Source organism: Dermochelys coriacea, chromosome 3, assembly GCF_009764565.3.
Source record: "Dermochelys coriacea isolate rDerCor1 chromosome 3, rDerCor1.pri.v4, whole genome shotgun sequence".
NCBI lineage: Eukaryota > Metazoa > Chordata > Testudines > Dermochelyidae > Dermochelys > Dermochelys coriacea.
The window spans coordinates 135,733,622-135,750,341 of record NC_050070.1 but is presented as its reverse complement, the minus strand read 5'-3'; the positions used below and the strand labels follow the sequence as shown (position 1 = coordinate 135,750,341).

Genomic DNA, 16,720 nt, shown 5'->3' with positions numbered 1-16,720 from the left:
CTTCATCAGATGCATTCAGTGGAAAATACAGACGGATTGTAAACTCAGGGCAGGGACTGACTGACCTGTAAAATGCCTACAACAATGGGGCTTTGTTTTTTGGTTGTGCCCAACATGCTAATGTAATAGACATGATTAATAATGTCCTGTGGAAAACGCTGGCACTGCAGCTCTATCCTGGGAAGATCATGGGTCAAAAAGTAATTCCATCACCCTATCAAGCATTTTCAGATCTTCAGCCTTAGCAAGGGGCTTTCATTTTGGCTTCCTAAATGTTCTGTGGCTGTTGAAATGGGTGTGCAGTAACTACATGCTGGGGGGAGGGGAGGTAGAGAGAAATGGCCTATAATAGCCTCCACTGCCCACCTGAGAGCACCCTCTAAATAGCTGCTAAGTGAGCATATTGGCCGCCTCCTAATCCGACCTTAAAACTTTCCTTTGCTGGGCATGGGACACTGACAAAACTGATAAACCCATTGTTTCATGTTCTCTCTGTGTGTCTGTGTCTGTGTGTGTATATAAATCTCTTCTCTGCTTTTTCCACCAAATGCATCCGATGAAGTGAGCTGTAGCTCACAAAAGCTTATGCTCTAATAAATGTGTTAGTCTCTAAGGTGCCACGGGTACTCCTTTTCTTTTTGCGAATACAGATTAACACGGCTGCTACTCTGAAACCTGACAAAACATGCTAAGCCAGGCCTGTGGTGAGCCGAGACCCTACCAGACCCAGCCTGCTACCTACCATTGGCTCAGTGCTTCCTTCCGCACCTCTCTTGTCAGTGTCCACCTGCTGTCTCCTAGCTTGCACGGGGAGGACCATGACTCCCTGAGCTCGGGGCGGTCTCTGCTGTGTTTGCGCAGCACCTGGCCCCCTGGGCTCCAGTCCTGGCCCATGCCGCTCTCCCAGATCTGCCGCAAACGAACCCCTGCTGGAGGCGGCCGAGGCGCCGGGCGGGCTGCTCAGCCCTGCCGGAGCGGGGCAGGCTTGCAGGCGCCTGGCAGCGCGGCATCTAAGCCCCGAGGGGGGAGGGGGACTTCGCTGTGAAACGCCTCCTGGTGCGGTGACCGGAGACGGGGAGGCAGGAAGCTCCGGGCTGCACCCGCCCTGCCCGGGGGTCACTGGCCGGGCCGCTCTACGCTGGAGCGGCCGCCTGGGCACGCGCGGGAGGAACAGCTTCCCCCAGCCCCGAGCGAAGCCAGCCTCTGGCACATGCGCAGTGAGAGGGCAGAGGGACGAGCGCGGCGGTGAAAACCGCAGCGAGCTCCTCCACGCATGCGCAGTCAGGGAGTTTCGTTCAGGCACGTAGGTAGACAGCTACCAGATCCCTGGCGCGGATCGATGACGTTTCACCCGGAAGCGAGGGCCTTTTCTCTCTTCGCCCGCTTCAAGGTGGTGGGTGGGTAGCGTGCTGTGCCGCGTAAGGTAGAGCAGAGCCCGGCTTCGGGGGTTGGCACAGCGGGGCCCTTCCCTCGGTGCCGGCCAGGATGATGGTGGGTAAAACCAGCGCCATCGCCGCGGGCCTCTGCGGGGCCCTCTTCATCGGCTACTGCATTTACTTCGACCGCAAGAGACGGAGCGACCCCAATTTCAAGAACCGGCTGCGGGAGCGTGAGTGTCCGGGATCCCTCCCCCTGTAGGCCTCATGCGCGCGCCCTCCCAACCGGCCCCACCGCCTCACCTGTCCTCGCGCTGGCGATTCCGCCCTATGCGCGTGCCGGAGTTCCTGCGGGAGGGGGCCGGACACGCACACGCACACGCACGTAGTTTCTGCTGTAGGGTCCAGCCCCGCGCCCGTGGAGTCTCAGCTCCACACCCATCCCGCACTGCGGGGCTCCCTCCCTGCCTCTGCCTCCTCCCCACGGCCTTAGCTGGGTTCTGATGCATTGCACCGGGCCTACTCCGCTGCCTCTTCGCATCCCCGTGGAAGCTGACTCCCCTCTCCCCCCACCCCCCCGCACGTGTAAGTTGATCGTTTTGCCCAGAACTCGTACTAGGCCGTCTGAAGGACCTGCGTGCCGTAAATTGCTGGAGTGGGTGAGGAGCTGCGTCTTGTCCCAGATTGATTGTCTTTCCTCCATCCACGCCACTCTCCTTGAGACCTCCTTGCGTGGGACCCTGTTTCCTTGGTTACTAGATGTGCACAGCAAAGTAGGCCAAGCAACTCGTAAAATGAAAGGGTGGGAAGTTTTCAGATGCAAAACCGGTGCATGGGTGTCTCACTCATGGGAGAAGACCAAAAAGAATAGGCTGGGGAAGTTGCCTTTGCTCATGGTTACTCTTCGGTTTGCCTGAGGTGCATGGTGATTTGTGTGAAGGAGATGGGGAATTGCTTTATCCTTTTCTCTAAGTTTAGCTGGATCTGAATGGTTAATTTTTTCTAGCACCAGAGAATCCGGGGGGAGGAATAGCTCAGTGGTTTGAGCATTGGCCTGCTAAACCCAGGGTTGTGAGTTCAATTCTTGAGGGGGCCATTTAGGGATCTGGGCCAATAATTGGGGATTGGTCCTGCTTTGAGCAGGGGCTTGGACTAGATGACTCTCTGAGGTCCCTTCCAACCCTGATATTCTATGATTTTTATCTGACTATATTTTTGTGGTTTGTATAAGTTATTTGTTAAATAAACTTAAATTGAAGTGGAATCTTGCCATTGACACAGCACCTCCTTTTTTCAAATGTGGCTGAAAATGTGAGAGTGTCTGTAATATAGCGTTATCTGGCTGCAGTTTCAATGCTTTTGTGAGGTAAGGGAATAAAACCATACAATTTGATTTGAGAAATTGCTAAGAATTGAGTGAGGAAAGTACTGACACCCAAGGGCTCTGAGCCTGCTCATTTTGCTGTTACCTACTGCATTCTCAAACCCCTCTGGTAGCTTTATTGCCATAGTTTCCAGAATAAGAATGAATGCAAGAAAAAACTGAAGATCTATCCAAAATGTGGAGCTAATTTCCTGTGGCTCTTTGTTATTTCACATCTTCAACAGTAGATCAAATGCTCTAATGTAATTGAGTTATGCTTTTAAAGGGAAGAGAGTAGTTTTTCTGTAAATTTGAGTTCTGGAAGTTACTTATAAACCATTCCTCATATCTGTTACCTTTGTGTGCCAATCAAGAGTCAGAGAATCTCTGCACAGAATCTTGAATATGTAGAATTCCTAAACTGAAAAGAATTTTTTGCCAGAGAGGAGTACATCCATATCTTGCTATGCTAAAAATAGGTATAATTTACATTCTTCTGTCAAGGTAGTCATGAGTACTCAACAACCTAAATCTTGGATTTTAAAATATCCTTAAAGATTTAACCCTCTTATATATGGACTATCATAATCAATAAGTAACCCTGCCTGAATTGTTACATGTAATTTATAAAACACTAATTTACAGGCAAAAGCATGCATTCCTTTATTTCATAGGCAAGCTTTCACAGACAACAAGCCAGATAAGCAGCATGTATTAAGCTGTATCTGTGCAGTGTATGGGCAGGTAACTTGGTTTCTCTGTGCAAGAACCATCTGTAATATTGCTACAATTGTGCACTTCTGCACATCTGGTTTTGTACTCATTTCTTTTATTCCCAATTCTCAATCTTATCTTGTAACTTAATGAATTCTTTCTGAGTGTTTAAGTTAAATTTTTACTTCTAAAATAACTTGGTCTATTCCCAAGTATACGTGTACTATGTATGGTCATCTTTCTGATGTACTGAGATGTTATAAATTTGTTCATAATGGGAAATGCCAGATAGCTACTATATCATTGATGAGAGAGTTTGGGCCTGATTATCCCATCTGCCATCATTTTGGTATTACTAAGAGCAGGTCTACACTGAAAACACTGCTGTATCGCTTCAGTGGAGACATTACTAGGCCGAAGGGAGAGCTTCTCCCTCCGCTGTCTACAGCCAGGGTTAGGTCAGTATAACTACATCACTCAGGATTGTGGATTTTTCAGTTATACCACTGTAAGTTTATAGTTTAGATCTGTCGTTAGTTCCAAACTACCGTTGACTGAAAAGTCAACAGCCAGAAATCTTGAAAACTGGATATTTTCCTGATATTATTAAAAATGTAGAGTTTCATGCTGTAGCAACATAGTTGTACGTCCATTTATCTGCTGTACTATTTCTGCATCCTCCACCCCCACTCTGATTTGTGGGACCATAAAAATACTGTTTGCATATTTTTTTTAATCTGTCATAGAAATTATTCATTGTTTTTCATTAAAACCCCCACTGTTTTCTGATTGTAATGGGGAAAGTTGACTTTGAAATAAATCCAGTTCTGTACTAATCATGACCGTGTCAGCTATTTTTAAAAAAGCAGTTGGCAGAAATGAGGTTGGATGTTGCAAAATGTCCTTGAAAAAATATTGACTACTAAAAATGCCAGCTGGATGTTCGAATAATGAAGCTGATAGTGACTTGACAAGTGTCTCTAATGGAGCTTTCAAGACAAATTTAAACTCATAATAGATATTTGATTTTATTAGATCATCTGCCTTAAAGTTCCTTGAGATCCTCTATTGAAACTTGTCTACGTAAGTGTAAATTTTTAATCCTGTGTAAAAAGACTGATAAATTCCATTGCATTTGACCCACCTGCGTCTTCAATTACAATGTCATGTGAACAGGTTTCAGAGTAGCAGCCGTGTTAGTCTGTATTTGCAAAAAAGAAAAGGAGTACTTGTGGCATCTTAGAGACTAACAAATTTATTTGAGCATAAGCTTTCATGAGCTACAGCTCACTTCATCGGATGCATTCGGTGGAAATTCGGATACATTCCATGCGAAGTGCATCAGAATACAGAACCTCTCCAGGTTCTTTGCATATATTGATGTGACTGTGGCTCTTGACTGTAAGGCCTTATTGATAAGGAGGTTTTTCTGAAATTCTCCATTGTGGCTTCCACTGTTTCTCTAGTACCACGACAGCTCAACAGGTGCTAGTAACAGAGTGTGTTAGAGTAGACCAGGGGTCTCCAAACTTTGAGACAAGGGCCATATTAGATTTTTGAAGGGGCTTCACCAGCCGAAGCAAGTGTGAAAGAAATTAAATATATGCAAAATCGTTAAAAAACAACACTACTGTATCAGTGTTGCATTAAATTCTAAATCAGGTATAAAGGTTAATCGATGCAGGTACTGTAAGTTGGCTCCCCCTTTTGGGTCTGCTCTGCCCTGTGCCTGCTCCCTTCTCCCTGCACCTGCTCTTCTGAAGAAAATGACGAAGGATTGAAAGTTTGGCTGTACTTTGGTAAGAGAAGCTCCAGGTTCCCATTGTTGGTTGGGACTATTTGGTTCTATTAGTGCTGTAGTTAAAATGTACCCATTATGAAATTGTTAATTTCTATCTTCTTTACTCCATTTATTGGAGATGTAATTAAGCATCTGGCTTGTATTTTTACTCTAAGGCAGGGGTCAGTGCCTGCTCGGCTGCAGCACCGACTCTCCCCTAAGTTGGCTCCCCTTCTGGGGGGACACTGGCTCCCGGAGGCACTCACTCCTCTGCAGAGCTCAGCTGTGCTGCCGACCCGTGTGAGCTAATGCTGGCGGTCCTCCCCCTGCCTGCTCGGGGTGCCTACTCAGCTGTTCGCTTCTCCCCTGTTGGTTGGAGGGCCGGACAAATGGAAGCCCCAGGCCAGATCCGGCCCACGGGCCATAGTTTGGAGACCCCTGGTGTAGATGGATCAGTGGTGTCTTTATCACTGTTGACTAGGCCTGCTCTGAGAACAGTTAGACGAAATAGTGGTCAAAATGCAGTAGCTGGTCTGCATTGGTGCTTCCACCATGTGGAACTGTGCTAGTAGTAGAGAAACAGAAGGAGAATTTCATGACTACTTCGTGTAGACATTAGACACAATTTAGGCATAAGATCTTAACAATTAATGCAATCCAAAGATAACAAATATAACCTTTTTAGGTTTCCATGATACTAGACATTGATGAAATGTATCTCTGGAAGCACCACACACAAGTGGATTGTCTATCATAGGGATATACATGGCAATGAATAGTCGAATACTGAGTGAGGGGAGACAGGACACCAAGACTTCATTGACCAACCCAGTTATACTGTTATCTTATTCTGTTTTCTGGTATGTATTAAGGAAACTATCTGGGAATCAAAGGCCACAGCAAAAATAAATAGGCCAGATTCCTGTAAAAAAAAAAAAAAAAAAAAAATGCATTACTGCCCATGGATCCTGAAAGTGACTGACACACTAACTCTTGTGCAGTGTTTGAAAGTGATAGTCTCTTGATCTTGCTTACATTAATTTCTGTTGGAAGCTGCAGTGTCATATCTTTTCTTTGTTCAATTACTGAAGTGAGACTATAATATAGGTAAGTTTGGTGTTTACTTGACTTCAGTGTTTCTTGTCCGAAGTATTGGTTGACATAGAAATGTTGTCTACGCTTGCATTTCCAGGGTTATTTCTCTAATTTTATGCTGTAAGCATTTGGAGCATTAATCCCTGAAGCTATATTTTAGGAAATGGTTCTTGGATGCTGTGATGTACTTTGGTACCACCTGTCCTTAGTGTGAGAGAATCTTGTAGTGGGCCTGCTGTGGATCAGCTCCCCAATTCCACCAGCTTCTGAATATGCAAACATGCCTTGCTGTCTCTGTACAGGTTAGCAGTAGGCACACACCAACGTCCAAGCATCCCTAGAGTGTCCAGACCTTGTTCCCCTGAACACTCTCAGAACTCTAAGGCTTTGTCTACACTGAAATCTGAATGAAGAAATTTTTGTCATTCAGGGGTGTGAAAAAAAAAAACACATGCACCCTGAACGACAAAAGTTTTGGCCGATGAAAAGCGCTGGTGTAAACAGCGCTTTGTTGGCGGGAGAGCTCCTGCTGACAAACAGCAGCTACACTTCTGACCTTTTAGCAGCACAGCTGTGTCGCTAAAAGGTGCACAGTGCAGATATAGCCTAATTCTCTACTCCAAAAGGAATAGTACACATCAGCTTACAAGATTCACTGCTCCACTTAACACACAGCACTTAGATCTATTTATAGGGAAAACCAGAATAAATGTATTTTCAAAGAAGTAAGAATATTGGAAACAAATGGTTACATATAAAACAAAGTCATAACATGCTTTCTAGAGCCTAAATTTAATTCACAAGACAATCTGTTTCTTATAGGATAGCTCACCCCAAGTCCTTTTCCCAGCGTTTTCAGCCAGGATGGCTGATTGAAGGAATGCCAGTGTGTCTCTACACCCCCAGATATACCAGATCTTTGATGTTCACTTGAAAATAGTCGCCACCCCCCACCCATCCCCTGCTGTTTACCTCTTCCTGTCAATTTCCTTCTGATGTCTAAGCTCTTCTTTATCATTTGAGGCCGTATGCTGACATTTCTATTGTAAAAACAACAAGGAGTCCGGTGATACCTTAAAGACTAACCGATTTTTTTGGGCATAAGCTTTCGTTGGTTTAAAAAAAAAACACTTCTTCAGATGTATTGTAAGATAAGTGTCTCCCACCTCCTGTCTGTAGACGTTTGTCTCAAGGTATGCTGCCTTTTAATGGCCCGTCTTTAACTACAAGAACATAATTTTCAGCATATATATATTGTGATCATAGAATATCAGGGTTGGAAGGGATCTCAGGAGGTCATCTAGTCCAAGCCCCTGCTCAAACAGGACCAATCCCCAATTTTTGGCCCAGATCCCTAAATGGCCCCCTCAAGGATTGAACTCACAACCCTGGGTTTAGCAGACTAATGCTCAAACCACTGAGCTATCCCTCTCCCCCAATGACGAATGTGACATAGGCTTTCATTAGGGTCCTTACGTGAGGTCCTTTTTGGGGGGGGTGGTGAATCCAAGGATCTGTATACCTCAGTGCCCTTTGGCAGTTGGCACCCAGAGGTTCTTGAGTCACAAATGCTGATCAAAACAACAGTTCAGTATGGAAGTATACAGTCTTGTGTAGTCATGTTGGTCCCAGGATACTGGAGAGACAAGGTGGGTGAGGTAATGTCTTTTATTAGATCAACGTCTATTGGTGAGAGAGATAGACTCAGAGTCTCACAGCTAAGTGACCTTGAATGGTGCCTTGAAACGTTTTGACTAGTTATGCTAAATAATCTATTCTACCTTGTATTTAGCTGTGACTCTGAGTACATTTCCCACACTTGAAGAGCGCTGTGTAAAGCTTGTCTCTCTTACCAGCAGAAGGCAGTCCAATAAAAGATATTACTTCCCGCACCTTGTCTCTGTATGAAAGTATGTATACCTTCAAATCAGCGGCACTGCGATGGGAACCCGCATGGCCCCACAGTATGCCAACATTTTTATGGCTGACTTAGAACAACGCTTCCTCAGCTCTCGTCTCCTAATGCCCCTACTCTACTTGCGCTACATTGATGACATCTTCATCATCTGGACCCATGGAAAAGAAGCCCTTGAGGAATTCCACCATGATTTCAACAATTTCCATCCCACCATCAACCTCAGCCTGGACCAGTCCACACAAGAGATCCACTTCCTGGACACTACGGTGCTAATAAGCAATGGTCACATAAACACCACCCTATATCGGACCTACTGACTGCTATTCCTACCTACATGTCTCTAGCTTTCATCCAGATCATACCACATGATCCATTGTCTACAGCCAAGCTCTACGATATAACCGCATTTGCTCCAACCCCTCAGACAGAGACAAACACCTACAAGATCTCTATCACGCATTCCTACAACTACAATACCCACCTGCTGAAGTGAAGAAACAGATTGACAGAGCCAGAAGAGTACCCAGAAGTCACCTACTCCAGGACAGGCCCAACAAAGAAAATAACAGAACGCCACTAGCCATCACCTTCAACCCCCAACTAAAACCTCTCCAACGCATCATCAAGGATCTACAACCTATCCTGAAGGACGACCCGTCACTCTCACAGATCTTGGGAGACAGACCAGTCCTTGCTTACAGATAGCCCCCCAATCTGAAGCAAATATTCACCAGCAACCACACAACAGAACCACTAACCCAGGAACCTATCCTTGCAACAAAGCCCGTTGCCAACTCTGTCCACATATCTATTCGGGGGACACCATCATAGGGCCTAATCACATCAGCCACACTATCAGAGGCTCGTTCACCTGCGCATCTACCAATGTGATATATGCCATCATGTGCCAGCAATGCCCCTCTGCCATGTACATTGGTGAAACTGGACAGTCTCTACGTAAAAGAATGAATGGACACAAATCAGACGTCAAGAATTATAACATTCAAAAACCAGTTGGAGAACACTTCAATCTCTCTGGTCACTCGATTACAGACCTAAGAGTGGCTATCCTTCAACAAAAAAGCTTCAAAAACAGACTCCAATGAGAGACTGCTGAATTGGAATTAATTTGCAAACTGGATACAATTAACTTAGGCTTGAATAGAGACTGGGAATGGATGAGTCATTACACAAAGTAAAACTATTTCCCCATGGTATTTCTCCCCCCCACCCCACCCCCCACTGTTCCTCAGATGTTCTTGTTAACTGCTGGAAATAGCCTACCTTGCTTGTCACCATGAAAGGTTTTCCTCCTTCCCCACCCCCCGCGGCTGGTGATGGCTCATCTTAAGTGATCTTTCCTTACAGTGTGTATGATAAAACCCATTGTTTCATGTTCTCCGTATGTGTATATAAATCTCCTCTGTATTTTCCACCAAATGCATCCGATGAAGTAAGCTGTAGCTCACGAAAGCTTATGCTCAAATAAATTTGTTAGTCTCTAAGGTGCCACAAATACTCCTTTGCTTTTTGCGAATACAGACTAACACGTCTGCTACTCTGAAACCTGTATGAAAGTAGACAGTCAAGATGAGCATTTTGATTTCTATGTTAACCCAAAGCCCTCTTATAAACCTTAACTTCATATAGTAAATAATATAATTTTGGTTTTTTAGAATGGATGGAAACTTTCATATCTATTTAGGTTTGCATGGGAGAGTTCTTGGTTTTTTCCAAGGCCTAATTTTCTAATTACTTTGCTCCTTGCTATCACACCTGAAGTCATACTCCTGTCTGCTGCTCCAAGAATAATTTAAGATTGCTGCTGCAAACAGGTGTGGAAGGAATTTACAAATATTCTCTAGAATCATTTGTTAGAGTTCTCTATAATTGTTGTAAACAGTGAATTTATGCTGTAGATCTGTGAGCATTCTAGGTTGTGGCTCTGAAACTGTCAGATGCCTCAAAGTGCCTCTGCAAGAGTGTGTGTAATGTATTTAAAAACATTGCTTTGGCTATCTGATGCTTGCTTTTTTTTTATCAACTTGAAGCAAAATCTTTTAGAAGAAATGATGCCATTAACTTTTGGAACTGACCTGAACAATTCTAGGTCCCAGTGGCTTTTTATATGAGGACTACTTGTATATTATAATTTGTGCAGTAAGTACTGGAAAATATCTCTGCATCCCAAGAATAGGCTCAGAATGTAATCTTATTTTTTTAAAATGGCATAATTAGGCAATAACAACCTAAAGTTACCTTTTGCATCTTATCCATACTCCTTTTTTAAAGACTGTTCTTCTCCAGGCTTAGAATAAAATGCATCTCCCCTACTTATGATTAATCATGAACAGACATTTAAAAATGTAGATGTTTTCCTGTTCTGACAGGAGATTCTAAAACCAAAGTTTTTTTTCCTTTAAGAGCAGATCTCTGAATGCTGAACTTACAAAGTGATTAGCCCTGGAAATAGTTGTTTTGTAGTAGCTGCTGTACTCATGCTGAATGCACTTCAGCTGCTGCATGTATTTTCGTGGAGGGTAGAGATATGTTAAATGTTTTTCTTGATTCTTTTACATTTGCCTTTTAAAATTGCTTTCCTTGTAAATCAAGTCTCAGGCTAACACTACTTAAACTTGCATATGCAAATCAAGGAAACTGAGGGTTAACTGAGAGAGAACAAAAAGAAAAGGAGTACTTGTGGCACCTTAGAGACTAACAAATTTATTAGAGCATAAGCTTTCGTGAGCTACAGCTCACTTCATCGGATGCATTTGGTGGAAATGCATCCGATGAAGTGAGCTGTAGCTCACGAAAGCTTATGCTCTAATAAATTTGTTAGTCTCTAAGGTGCCACAAGTACTCCTTTTCTTTTTGCGAATACAGACTAACACGGCTGCTACTCTGAAACCTGAGAGAGAACACTAATTTCTCAAGCATAAATTGTTTTGAGTAGTAGATTTAGAGACAAAATGTTCTTTATAATGCACTGCAGTTAAGTATTGCAAATATCTTTTCTACTTGTATTTCTCCATCTGCAATATTGCATAGTAGTCTAAAATGTGTTCTGGAAATTTAGGGATCAGGATAGTATTGCAGGTGTCATTTTGATAGAAGTTGAAATTTATAAATGTCTTCCATGAACAATGTTAATTGTAGATCTCCAGTTTTTCATATATTAAATTGTCAACTGGTGCAAGGGTTTGCAGATGTTTTCATAGTGTGGATCATCTACCGTTCCAAACATCCTTTTGGCCATTAGAGGAATTGCTTACATGTATTCTAATGTCCCATATGATCAGTAATTTTTTGTCAACTCCTAATTGTTCACTTTCCAGTGATCTAATACACTTATTAAGGCCTGGTCTCCACTTGTAAAAACTTTTTTCAGCATAACTGTTTCAGTTAAGGGTGGGAACGCAATGAAAGTTCTTCTTCTTCCAACAAGGAATTGCTATACTAATATAAAGCACATTTATACCCCTAACTGCATTGACCACAACAGGAGTTGTGCTATTTTGAACTGTCTGTGCCATACTGGTATACTGCATACTGGTATAGTGGTACAACTTTCTAGTGCAGACAAGCCCTAAATCGACTTCTGTATTCCTATGCTACCTGATGATCCTGTAAATGTAATTTCTTTCCCAACCATTTTTTAGTTGCTCAGACTCTGTTTGCTTTAACATTATTTTGGGATTTTGTTGTCTTCTGCTCACTTGAGCCTACCCTTAACTCTTATGTGTTAGAGAGGGCTTGTGGCTAGTGATTTTTCTCCAGTGGGCCCTCTTCAGCCCATAAGCTACCTGAGATGCAGAGTGCCGAAAAAGCTATTTAAATGGCTGTTCACTGAGATAACTTGACTCAACGTTAGGCTGACTTGATTTGAAGACCAAACTGTTCTGCTGCTCATGAAGGCAAAGGCATATGTAAAGGACTCCTGAGCCCCTAATGTAATAATCCTGTGCTACTCATTCTTTGCTCCCTTCTCTTCTTTGGCCAGGCATGCATGGAACAGGAGTTACCAACAGTACAGTTTCTGTAGTACATACCACAGTCAGAGGGAAAAGAACCCATCCTTCCTGAGACTGTATGCCCAGTGCTTTCCTTAATGCCTCTGATTGGGGTAGGAGATGGATGGCTGTTAAGACATGATGGTCCCCAAAGAGAAAGAATGGCACAGAATATAATTAATCCTAAAAATGTAGCAATTTCCTTTGCTAAAGGATTTTTCAGTTGCCACCTGTGTAGTAGGTTCATTGATATGCTGCTGTGGGCATGGGTTGCATCCTTCATCCATGAGTGTTTAGTACATGTAATTATCAGTTCCTTATTTTGAAAATAATTTTGGCCCATTCACTGTTTTAAAATAAAAACAAAAGATTATTTTATAATTATAAATTAAACCTATGATATTTTTATCTACAGGAAGGAAGAAACAGAAGCTTGCCAAAGAGAAAGCAGGGCTTTCCAAGGTAATACTGTGTTCATTTCTGTTGTCCTGTTTTGAAAAATGTCGAGTTTATACCCGGATTAATTGTAAGCAGGATCTGTTCAAAGGGTGCTGTGTCCTTGTTTCCAGTGCTGACAACCCTCTTGCAATATGCACTGGTTGGGTTGTGGGGTTTTTTTTGTTTGTTTTTTTGGCTTCCATAAATAACCTTCTGTGGGGGTTGTGTTCTCTTACGTGTAACAAATGAGGGGCCAATACTGGGAGATACTGTGCTCTTCCAGCTCTCTGAGCTCAGTGCGAACTGAGAGTGCTCAGCTCCTCAGAGGATTATCTGTTTAGGAATTTGAGGGTTTAAAGGTTACCAGATCAGTCAGATGCATTCTGAATACCTGAAGTGTTAAGTTTCTAGCTGAAGTTTTGGATTTGATAACATCTTTACTTACTGTTAGTGAGTCTCCTAATGAACAATGTGAAAAATAATTTGTCTTGCCCACAATGGGAAACATTATTAGAATTACTGTGACATTTAGTGCATCTGTTACAAAGCATCTTAGAATTTAAACTCTTTTTAAAAAAAAAGTAGTTTCCTTTCAATTGATTTGAATATAAAAGTTTAAAAAACACCATTGCAAAGAGTGGTAAATGCAGTGATGTACTGAAGTCATTCATGCCTGATTTAGAAACATTCATCTAAATCAGGGATGGGCAAACTTTTTTGCCGGAGGGCCACATTGGGTTTCCAAACTTGTATGGAGGGCTGTTTAGGGGAGGCTGTCTTCCCCCTCCCACCCCCAACAGCCAGGTGAGGCCCAGCCCCGCCTCCAATCTGACCCCACTGCTTCTTGACCCCTGATGGCTCCCCCGGGACTCCTACCCCATCCACCACCCCTGTACCCCTCACGCCTGACTACCCCCCACCGTCCCATCCAATCCCTCCTTTAATTCCTGACTGCATCCCTGGGACTCCTGCCCCATCCTGCCGTCCTGTCTCCCTGTCCCCTGACCACCCCAGAACCCCTGTCCCTGATTGCCCCCCGCCGCCCCATCCAAACCCCCCTCTCCTTCCTGACTGCTCCCCCCAGAACCCCTGCCTCATCCAACCCCCCTGTTCCCCACCCTCTGACTGCCCCAACCCCTAGCCACACCCCTGCCCTGAACATCTTCCCCCTCCCCACCACAACTCTCCTGCACTCTATCCAAGCCCCCCGCCCCCTTACCACACTGCCTGGAGCACTGGTGGCACTACAGCCGCGCCGCCCAGAGCACTGGGTCAGGTCACGGCTCTGCAACTGTGCTGCCTGGCTGCCCAGAGCATTGCGCTGGTGGCACAGCGCACTGAGGCTGCGGAAGAGGGAGAACAACAGAGGAGGGGCCGGGGACTAGGCTCCCGGGCTAGGAGCTCAGGGACCTGGCAGGAGGGTCCCTTGGGTCATAGTTTGCCCACCTCTGATCTAAATCTCTAATTTACAGGCTATTCTACGATACTGCTTTTTAAACCCGTTTTTTGCAGTTTTCCTCTACAAATGTGTAGCTATTCAATTTTGTTTTAAGTTGCGACTCTTTTGTGTTTTATGTATTATTTGATGCTTTTTGAGACTTTGCCAATTTGTTGTTGTTGTATTACAGTTACCTGATTTAAAAGATGCTGAAGCTGTACAAAAGTTCTTCCTTGAAGAGATACAGCTTGGCGAGGAATTACTAGCACAAGGTGATTGTTGCAAAAGTCTCTAAGATGCGAAGCTATAAAAGGAGTTCTTCTCCAGTCTGGCAGGGAGAAGAGTGTTGTGGCCTGACATAGAAGCATTAACAAAATGTTTTGCAGAGCTTTAATATGCCATATTTTTAAATTCTGCAAAGATTGTTTTAACAGATGTAGGTCAAAGTGCCATTTTAATATTCTCTTCTACAGTCACCTTTTGTAATTTCTCATGGAGTTCTCTTGACATATCTCCCATCTATCCTGCATCTATATACAAGTTAAACTAGACTTGCAGTCTTTCCTTTGGGAAGAAATGAAAAATATGGGGAATAAACACTTTCCCACACAATATTGAATATTTCAAATAAACAGTCACTATAAACTTCTCACTTAATATAATATAAAACAAATAATTATCACATAAGAGGCTACCATTTTGATGCATAACAACAATGGAAGAATCTGCTTCCCTTGAGAAACCAGTTTTCAAATTGTTACTTTTAAAAGTTACATATTTTTCAATTTACATCAGACAAAATGTTACTTTAAAATACAATAATTCTGAAACTGATTTTCAGTGCTTCCTTATGGGAAATGTAGCAGTTCAGTTCCTCTTTGCATCAGTAAATGAAGCTTTCTCTGGGATAATATCATTAGGATGTGAACCCCCTGTTAAACAAACCCCTTTCACTTAATAGAAACAGTGAAATGATAGATATATCTAAAAACTATTTTGAAAATTCTTGACAAATTTCTTTCTGTATTTAGTATATATGTAGTTAGACTTAGGAATCACAGTTGGATGATATTTTAGGTTACCAGAAATTAGTGGAATTAAACTTTTAAAGAAATTAGCCAACAGAAATGAAAATTTAAGATAGTTTTTAGTTTATAAAATTCAACATGGTGGTGAGGGGTTAATATTTGCAGTCTACTTTGTAGATGTAGAGAGGTAGCTTAAATCAAACAATGTAACGTAATGCACCAAAGACACAATTTGAAGTGAAACCTTATGTCTCATAGGTGACTATGAAAAGGGTGTTGACCACTTGACAAATGCCATTGCTGTGTGTGGACAGCCACAGCAGTTATTACAAGTCCTACAGCAGACTCTTCCACCACCAGTGTTCCAGATGCTTCTGACTAAGCTCCCAACAATTAGCCAGGTATTTAAAGCTCCCCCCCGCCCATTTTGGGGGATTGGAAATAATGGAACTACTCTTCACCAAGGTTATCTGGTCTTTATGGAGGGTGGATATTTTACTGGTTCCACTGGGAAGACAAAAATTCATCATTTAGATGTTAAATGTGCCTTTCCACTGACTCTCTTTTAAAATGAGTGTGAGAAAAGTACTGTGTGTTCATAGATTAAAAATGAATTGCAAAGTTGGAATGGAAAAGTTAACTCTAGTTACTGACTGAGTCCCCTTTTCTTTGTGCATCAGCAACTCTGAAGCTGTATTATCTGCCCCAGTTCTGATGCCTTTAAGCAAATCATCTCTTACCAGAAACCTGTGGGGCGGGGGGTAAGCATGGTAGGTAAGTGGTGGAGCTTTTATTGTGGTGTGGTTTTAAATGTATATTCTAGGTAATATAAAATAATTGAGGGGGGAAAAAAACAAAGTATTTCTATACCACATCAAAGTAATGGAAGCCATTACTGCTTTTAGTCTTTCTAGGTCATCTCTGTAAGTCCTTGCAGAATTATGCATTCTGGGTGCATCACTCTGGAACTGAAGTTAACGGTTGTCTTTTGAAGACCTGTTTCTAAATATTAAAATGTTTTCTAGAACACTTGCTGGTCATCTTTTATTACGCATACATTATTAATAATACAGTGCTGAAAATACATCTGAATGTTTTGTCACATGACATAACAATCCTGTGGTGTCAGAAAAATGGAAATATTTACTTATCTTATTAGAAGAATATCACAGCTCTCTGCACTAGAACATACTTTTTTAAATAACATGCAAGTCAGAACATTACTGAGTTGTGAACATTGCTCATTGTAAACTCTGCAAAACTCACACAAATCGTAAGTTCTGTATAAATTTTAAACATTGCACTTTGAGTAGCTATGAGTAATGGTGTCAAATGTGCCTACTCCCAACACCTAAAAAAGGAATAAATCTTAATTACCATTTTAACCCTTCCTAATCACTGTCCAATCTAGTCAAACTCCCTGCAAGTATAGAACCTGGCATTTCAAGTTTAATCCTGAAGGGAATTTTGATTCTACATTTTTGAGCTCCTAAAAAATACAGGTTAATAAGGGAAATACTCAGAAATTAAACGCAGTGCATATTGCTATAATATACA

General features: G+C 42.7%; 1 protein-coding gene, 2 long non-coding RNA genes and 1 other non-coding gene across 4 annotated transcripts in view; 2 read left to right on the top strand and 2 right to left on the bottom strand.

The window, feature by feature from the left end:
* Nucleotides 1–1,294: 1,294 nt before the first annotated feature.
* The window catches only part of TOMM20 (translocase of outer mitochondrial membrane 20), a 16,604-nt gene continuing 1,178 nt past the window's right edge, over nt 1,295–16,720 (top strand). Inside the window, exons 1-4 of the mRNA XM_038396817.2 lie at nt 1,295–1,609; nt 12,675–12,721; nt 14,326–14,407; nt 15,422–15,564. Coding sequence (XP_038252745.1) covers nt 1,486–1,609; nt 12,675–12,721; nt 14,326–14,407; nt 15,422–15,564 — 396 coding nt within the window. The 5' untranslated portion in view covers nt 1,295–1,485. The remainder of the gene's footprint in view (nt 1,610–12,674; nt 12,722–14,325; nt 14,408–15,421; nt 15,565–16,720) is intronic.
* Nucleotides 2,849–2,986, top strand: LOC119854128. Its single transcript, XR_005292368.1, has one exon. It is a non-coding gene; the product is annotated as a small nucleolar RNA SNORA14 (small nucleolar RNA).
* LOC122459414 lies at nt 8,103–13,190 on the bottom strand. The gene is made up of 3 exons (XR_006280112.1): nt 11,158–13,190; nt 9,814–10,915; nt 8,103–8,228 (listed from the first exon to the last, which is right to left on the bottom strand). It is a non-coding gene; the product is annotated as an uncharacterized LOC122459414 (long non-coding RNA).
* LOC122459415 overlaps nt 13,908–16,720 on the bottom strand; it is a 17,883-nt gene continuing 15,070 nt past the window's right edge. Inside the window, exon 6 of the long non-coding RNA XR_006280113.1 lies at nt 13,908–14,488. This is a non-coding gene — a long non-coding RNA (uncharacterized LOC122459415). The remainder of the gene's footprint in view (nt 14,489–16,720) is intronic.